Raw genomic sequence first — 8,683 nt, 5'->3', positions numbered from 1 at the left:
TCTTAAACATTCGACATGTTAAACAAACTAATCTTTTCAATTTGACATTCGACTTTATTTGGTAAAATGAATATTGTGTTATGGGTGGTTAAAAAGCACTCCTCTAAGACGTTAAATTCAAGACCAAAAGCTATACCCTGTTCCTAAATTTACAGCACAATCCTTAAACGCAGTTTTCAAGCGTGATTCTGAGGGGACAAACCTCTAAAACATACCAAACATTCAAAACTTTTTGCATTTATAATATTAGTGGGATGACTGGTATGGATGATGACATTTTAAAAGGAGTTGTTGTACAAGTGTGACATTTGGCTGTTGACCCTAATCCTACAGCATACAATTCTTTTTTGTTTAGTATTTTCCAGAATTTTATTAAACATGTCACACTTAAAAACAGGAGGTTCTTTCTAATGCCATTAGGGTACTTTCTGTATCATTAACCCATTATTGCCATAATGTTTAAGGATTAAAACATTCCCACCAAACCTGTTACCAAATTGTGTATTAAAACCTCTCCGGAATTCATGTGCCTTCTTGATTGGAGAAGCCGCACACCTTGCCTCTTAAGGCTATGTCTGCAAGTCTTTTAAATTACATACAAAGTGGAAACCTCCAAACAAGCAGGTTTTAAGAATTTTGAAAGCAGTTTACAAAAGAAAATCAACATTTTGGCTTTGGTTTAATTTCAGTTTTTCTTTCTTTTTCCAAATATTTAAAACAAAATTAAACAAAAACATTAATTTTACATTAGTTTGATTTAGTATACAAACAGTTTATACACATCTTACAATAAGTACAAAAAATGTATTGCAGTTACTTAAATATGTAATGCAATTTGACTAATCAAGTCTAAATAGTAAAATAAAAAACTGTTTAACCTTAATAAAATAGTTTTTATCTAAACAAATTATAACATACTTTCATTGTAAATCAACTAGAACAAACTAATTTAAAACACATTCATAACTCCTTATCACTAAAACTTCCAGAGTCCATGACTAAATTGCCATGCTTGTCTTTCACTCGCACTCTACCATTGGAATATACTGTCTCCGTTGTTCCATCCGGATACAACTTCTTCACTGTACCATCTGGATATTCCCTCCGGACACATTCTTCTGTTAGGATTTCTTTCTGACCATTTGGAAGACAAAGGACCTTTCTTTTGTTAGCATCAGTCTTGAGTGTTTGTGCCGTCAGCATAAAATATTTCCTCTGAGCCGTCTGGATAAGTAATTTTCCTAACAATCGTTAGGAAAGATAACTTCCACCATACCATTAGTGTGGTTTTTTCTCTACTTTGTCCGTTTGGAAAGTCCCACACTTCCAAACCATCAGGAAATATTGGTCTGCCACCTCCTTGACTCTGAAAAGTAGTATTTTCACTGTTGCCGTCTCTTAAAACTTCTTCAACATCACCATTAAAATATATTGTTTTCTCGTTACCCGTCAGAGGGTCAGTCTTCTTTATGTTACCGTTCTTGAACACCATTTCTTTCCTCCCATCTGGATAAACTTTCTGTACACTTCCATCTTGGTTGATTGTTTCCTTAACAGAATCAGTTTACACCTCCTTCAACTGAAGTAACTTTGAGTGTAGCATTTTCCAAACTTAGATTAGGAATGTGCTTCTGGTCTAGAACTAGCCTTTTCTTGTACTGATACAGAATTTACTTCGCTTCTACTTATCTCACTTGGAACTATTTGTTTTTGTGGGAGTTCTATCAGTTCCTTGCATTTGTTTTGTACTGTTTTTGAGGAATGTTTTGTTCCAGATTCTCTTATCACTCTAACTGTATTTATTAACTTTGGATCAACTGTATCACATTCTACTATTTTGTAAGATGTAGACTTTTGATTGAAGTAGCCTTTTCCCTCTTCATCTGGAATGGCAATGTTAGATAAGTGGTCACTAATAGCATGAATAAGCTTTGTGTTGTTGAATGGTTTCTCTTTCTTTTTTTCTTGACAAAAATTCTAAATGTTTTGACTGCTTTCTTAAAACCTGTACTTCTTCTTTCAATTTCTTGTTGTCTTCTTCCAAAATTTTAACCTGATTTCTTTACACGAGCTTGTGCAGCTGCCCAGCGACTTTCTTTCTTGTTCAACTCTTCTTTCATTTCATTGAGTTGCTCCTTTAACCCTAATATTTCTTTTTCTCTCTTCCTTCGTTGGATTCTTGGTTAACGATTTGGAGTATTTTTTTCAAAAATCATTTTCTCTTTGGCTAACTTTTGCTTTTCATTTTCAATAAAAGTTGCATTTGTTTTCTTCTCTTCTTCCACCTCTTTCAACAGTTTCTTCTTCTCTTGTAAAAACTGCTTACGTTCTCTTTCCAACATTTCTCTTAGCTCTTTCAGTTTCTTGTTTTCTGCTTTAAAATTTCTATTTCATTTAGTAATTCTTTTACCTTAGCATTTAATATAGGCTCAATTTGTTCGACATCATTTTTCAAGCGTGCTTTGTTTGGTTTTCTTTGGATTGTCTGCTGCAAGGTTTGTAACATCTATTGTTTTTTGACTATTTATGATTTCTCTGCCATTTTGTACATTACAACAATAATTTGGCTGTTTACATTGTGGATATTTCTGAATATTGTTCACTGAAGGAGGCCTACATACATGGTGGACTGATGGCCCTCACATCGTCTTCTGAAGAACTGTATGATGTACTACAATGGCTGCAACATGTAGTACTACTATCATCACTATTTTTCTTTCCACTCCTCACTTTCGTCAAAGTCTGCAACAGCATATGTCTCCTTTTGATCTACGGTTTTTGGAGACTGAGAATTTTCTATGAAGCTTTTGTAGTCAACTTTATCAGAAAACCTTTACATGTTAAACTTGGTTCAAAACTATCTGTGCTAGATTCATTTAGGGACTGTTCATTTATAATTTTTATGTTTTCCGGACCAATCCCATATTGGATCTGGCCGTTTCTGTTCATTCGTTCTCTGAACATCAGTTTTATGCTTAGGTATCAATGGATGGAACATTACAAAATTTATCTGTTTGGATGTTTGAATTTAAACCACTAGGCTTTGGGGAATGATTTCTTCTCCGGTGTAGACATAATAGCATTTTCCATTAGTTTTGCTATGTTTGAAGATGTGGAACAAAAACTAGGAATCTAACATTTTTTGTTCTAATTGTTCAAAAACACGCAACTCTTCATTTTCCTTGATTTGTTTCCTACCAAGGATTATTAACTTTTCCATTATTGATGCCTTTGAGGAATCAAGGCTAGAGTTCGACTGAAAGATTTCTAAATGGTCTGTATCAATAGCCTTATCAATGATCTCTTCCGCTTTTCCACTGTTCAATATAGTTCTCCAATCTTTAAACTTAAGTTGTACATCTGGTGGTTCAAGTGTTTCAATATTAACTGTATTTGAAATAGGTTTTCTCTCTAATACATCTTCTTGCTTTCCTGAATCTAAATCTCTATCAATAAGTTTTTCTCCGTCTTTGTGTAGATTAAGAGTAAGTGTTTTTTGTTGTTTAGGTTTTGGGATTTTTTGAGGACCCATGCGAAATCTGGCAATTCCTTCTCCTCTTTTTAAAAACTTGAATTTAGGTTTCACTTCTCTTTTGGGCAGCATGTCATTTGGATTACTTGATCCAGTTTCATTTGTAGGAATGTTATTTTCCAGGATATCAATGAAATTAGGATTTGTTACAGTAATTGGCAATTCATCGAAGTTCTGTTGTACTGATGAATTGTCGTTTTGATTTGAATGGACTTTTGTCTCCGGTATATTTTTATCCTTTGACTTTCTTGATGCTGTTTCCTTGAAAGTGTCTTTCTGACCAGGTAACTTTTCAGAAATTAATTTAAAACTGTTGCTGTCTGTGCCAGTTCTTTAATTCTTCAATTTGCTGTGATATGGTGAGCTCCTGGCGGTGCAGTAGTATATTATTTGTTGCCATTTTTTAAATTTAATAATCTTCAATGAATAGTTCAATCTGAAACAGGAAAAGATATTATGACGAAAACTAACACATACAATTTACAAACTAACAAGTAAGAACAACAGAATATCTCACTTCTTTAAATGAATTTGGCTTTCAAAAATCTGAAATTTAAATGGCTTACTCTTTTCTAGTTCACTCCTGGATCCGATACGGTTTATTTGTTATTTGTCAGCTGTTGGCCAAGGTCTATATAGTTGAAATTGTCACTAGATCGTTCTGCTATTCGCTTATCTGTTATTACTACAAATACATTCCTTCCTTAGCCAATTATTGTTTATCCAATAATAAAATTTTGTCTAAATAATGCCAAACAGTAGGTCTAGTTAGAATGGATGTCCATCAGTGAACGATACAGAAAAAAAAAATGAAAAAGAGGTTAGGCCTAACATTCCGAATAAATTTGGAAGATAATTTGTGTTTAAAATTTTAAAAGTGTAATGTAATATAAACTAATAGGATACTGAACTGAAGAAAACCAGAACCTTAAAAAATTCTATTAAAGAATTTGTCGTAATTTATTTTCCTTATTTGATTCAGATCTAATAGGTATTTAATATCCAATTAAATGGATAAGTTAAGAAGTACAAATTAATCTTCTATTGATTGATTTTTAATTTTTAGAGGGTTAGAATTTCACTTTACACCTTTTAAAAAGGTATAAAAGGGCACAACTTTTGACTGAGCCACTTGACAGTAATGTTCTTCTTCACTGCTTTTTTTCTGGTGTATATTACTTCACTAAGCCTTAAGTAGGAGAGATAAAACTAATTCTAGGTGTCAAAGATCGCTAATGAGATAACATAAATGTATAAGCATAATATTTTATTATCTCTTCTGTACTTCTGAGATTTCAGTTATTTCTATTGAAATTTCAACACTTGAAGTACAGCTGACAGATTATATTATCTTACACAATATAGTCTAACATTCAGCATTGTAAATATAAACATGGTGTCTACGTATTAAAGACCAGTGAGCCGAAGAAGCGACCATTCCTTAGTGAGAAACTCCAATATAATATATACGGCTATGTAAAATCTTCGTTTAGAATTCATATTGATGATGGATGAGTTTTCAAACAGTTAAGTGTTGAAACAACAGAAACTCAATGTTTAAAGACATGTGTTGTAAATTTTGGAAAATAAATATACTCAATACTCAAGTAATAACATACCATGTATTACATTGTGATATTTGGAGTTTTTACTTCAATAATTTGGAGTATAAATAAAAATTGGAGTATACTTTTTGAATCGTTAAAATAAAATACAATCAATGATATATTATTTAATAATGTAATTGCAATTATGATGTAGTTTTATGGGTCTTGTAACAATGGAAGTTGATAAACAATAAACCGTATTTGAGCAGTTATTAAAGTACATGCTATGTGAGAATCAAGAAACAGCTGGGAAGTGCCAGTATAACAAAATTTCCAACTGCATTCATTCTTACTTTTTCAGTGGCATCTGCTAAAATTTGGATGTGTTTTTATGAACACAGGCAATTTCATTTGTTAAAAAAAAGGATCAATAAGTTTGTAACAAAATGTGTGAAAAATTAAATAAAGTGTAACAAAGTGTAGGATATGTTAACAAAGGCCTGTGTTGAGTCTGCTATGAGTGAAACAATGGTTAAGATTGGTATGGACATTTCAAAGATGGCCATGAAGACACTAAAGATGATGAATACTCTGTAGGTCCCAGCTCATCAACAAACCAATAAAAAACCTGAAAAAAAGTGGAAGAAATGGTTATGAATGATGGCTGTATTAGACCAAAGTAGTCGCTGAAGATGTTGGCATATCTATTGGCTTATGCCATGAAATGTTTTTGAATCATTTTTGTATGAAACATGTAGCAACAAAAATTTGGTGCAAAATTGTTGAACTTTGAACAAAAACAGAGGTGAATGGAAGTTGCTCAGAAGACACTACATGAAGTCAATGACGATGCAGAATTACTGAAACGTGTTATAACTTGTAACGAAAACATGGGTTTACCAATACGAAATCAAAACCAAAACTCAATCATACTAGTGGAGGCATTCTGGATCGTCAAAATCAAATAAGGCTCGAAAAGTGCAGTCGAACGCGAAGGTTGCTAATTGTGTTCTTCGATTTTAATGGTAAAGTGCATCATGAATTCTTGCCACAAGGTCAAACGGTCAATAAGGAGTACTACCCGTAAGATCAATGTGGTTTACGTGAAGCAATCCGAAAAAACGTCCAGATCTGTGGCAAAACAATTCATGGTTTTTGCACCATGACAATGTACATGATTACACTTCATTGCTTGGTCATGAACTTTTGGCCAAAAAACAGTACTGTAATGATGCCCAAGCCTCCATATTTTTCAAGCAGTTTTGTGTGACTCCAAAGACAAAGAAAACCTAAAAAGGCTGTCGTTTTACAAGCATAGATGACATTAAAAGTGCATCACTCAAAGAGCTAAAGACTATCCCAAAGTTCGAGTTTGAGAAGTGTTTCCAAGGATTCAAATAAGTGCAGGTTACAAGGGCAAAATATCTAATGGGGACTATTTTAAATGTGACAACATTAACATAAATGATAAATAATTTTTTTTCTTAAAAAATGAAAATTTCCACTACTATTTGACATATCTTGTATACAAACATGTACCTTTTCTGTTACAACAACATATTTTTCTAGTTCATGTGAATCTTCATCGTAAAAAAAAATCCAAAATCACTGTTTCATTCTGACAATTTAGCCATATCAGTCCCGGGGTTAAATAATTTACATTTTTTATGCTCCTGACATTAGGGCAAACGTGAACATCGAGGTAACCATACATCAAACCACATCAGAGGGTTAAGGTGTACAAAAACTCTCTTCTTAAATAAACTAATGAGTTACTAAATCTGTAACAATTTTATTACCTTTGGTATTAATGAGTTGGGTGCTCTTGCTTCCACTTCTGTATCCAATTATTGATTGTGCTCAGGTTAGCAGACATATCATCGTCAGTATTGCTTTGTAGCTCATGAACTATTTCTGCTCGGTATGCCTCTTGTGCTTCTTCAAGTGCCGTTTGGAAGATCTCACATTGGATATTGTCGTCAAACTTTTTCCCGGTATAACCTCTGTAAAAAACTGTGTTGTAACCGAAGAAAACTACTTGACAATAACATATGAAACCCATTAGGTTTCAAAGGCATTTCTAATATGATACAAATAGTTTATTAAGTTTAAGAAAATTCAAAAACGTAATCCAATTCAAACATTAATAATAATGGGTTTCTTTTATTTTTTATTCCTATAAATTTGTATCTAATGGAAATGACATGCAGTCCATTTAAACATACACATTAATCTTTCCTTACCAAATATCAACAAAATATATGTGAAAATAAATGTACATGGCATACCATAAAACAGTACTCTTTTCGTTGTTATTAACATAAAAACTAGAAGTTATTGTTCTAAATTATTTGCTATATGTGACTAAACACTGAAATGAGCAAGCTAAATTCTAATGTAACTACCATTATTGTAGCTCTACTGGTTAGTTTCTGGTTAATTTCAAACTCAGTTATCTGTACTTTTTGATCTGTAAGCAAGTTTAAGAACTTTAATAAATTAACATGTCATGGCTTGTAAATACACGTCTTGTACTAGCTGCACATTATTACATGAAAATAAATTACCTGAGTACATTCTTCGACCACGCTAAGGTGTTTTTTTTTTATCTAATAAGAATATTGTCAAAACATAGGTTATTTCATTTGCTTACACATATTTGGTTATAGGGCATTGTACAACAAAAACCCATTAAACAACATTCATTATGAAAATCTATAAGCATATTCCATTTTACTGCTACATGCATTAACTTTAAAATTAGACACACCTTGCAAAACTCTGTGAACATTAACACTTTAAATGCCAAGTCGGTCAGAGTTGACCGACCGCCTATGATGTTTGTACAGATAACTGTCGGCCATTACCTGACCGACAGCGTTGCTACGCAACAGACAACCATTATGCCCGTCCTGTATAATGCACTACACTCTAGCGGGAAATTATCAAAAAACTACGTGACCTAGAATGACATTGGCTATTTACAGAACACTGTTTCAGTTCAGATACGCTACAATAAAGTGCTGTTATATGGCTCGAAAGATAGAGTATTTCTTTAGCATCTCGTCGGCCAAAGATACCGACAGATGTTTTTGTAATTTTGGTGTGTAACATAATTTTTGTTATTTTATTGTAAAAATAGTAGTGATTATAGCAAATACTATTACCCTGTGTTGCATTATAAAATTTAAAGGAAATCAGCAATTTGTATGGTGCTTTTCTTGTTTTTAAGATTTAAAGATGTTGTTTGTAAAATAATATACGTATTATGCTGTAATAAAATATACGTTTTATTATTACCACACAAAAAGTGTTAATTAATTATTAATCTGTAACCGAGAAGGTTACTTACATGAATATCATAATGTACAGTATTATTTAGAATTATACTGTCAGGAATAAAATATTCATACATAATTCAGAACATTACTACAAGCTTTCTTATAGCTTCTTGTAAAGTTGGCTTCCTTATATACCTAAATTACAAATATAATTAACACTTTGTGACATAAGGTTTTTGTTAACTTACCACAAATGAATGATCTAATTTTAATGTCATTTCTGTATTTACATAGTAAATTTTTCATTTGTGAATGTCCTTGAA

The 8,683-nt window shown here is 32.3% G+C and overlaps 1 protein-coding gene across 1 annotated transcript in view; it reads right to left on the bottom strand.

Annotated features, from left to right (window-relative positions):
- Nucleotides 1-3,839: 3,839 nt before the first annotated feature.
- The window catches only part of LOC124371794 (adenylate kinase isoenzyme 6-like), a 46,124-nt gene continuing 41,280 nt past the window's right edge, over nt 3,840-8,683 (bottom strand). The window contains exons 5-6 of the mRNA XM_046830148.1: nt 6,879-7,092; nt 3,840-3,968 (exon numbers count right to left, since the gene is read on the bottom strand). Of these exons, the coding sequence (XP_046686104.1) occupies nt 6,887-7,092 (206 nt within the window). The 3' untranslated portion in view covers nt 3,840-3,968; nt 6,879-6,886. The remainder of the gene's footprint in view (nt 3,969-6,878; nt 7,093-8,683) is intronic.

Source organism: Homalodisca vitripennis, unplaced genomic scaffold (assembly GCF_021130785.1).
Source record: "Homalodisca vitripennis isolate AUS2020 unplaced genomic scaffold, UT_GWSS_2.1 ScUCBcl_1990;HRSCAF=6301, whole genome shotgun sequence".
NCBI classification, from domain to species: domain Eukaryota; kingdom Metazoa; phylum Arthropoda; class Insecta; order Hemiptera; family Cicadellidae; genus Homalodisca; species Homalodisca vitripennis.
This window is presented reverse-complemented; position numbering and strand designations above follow the sequence as displayed.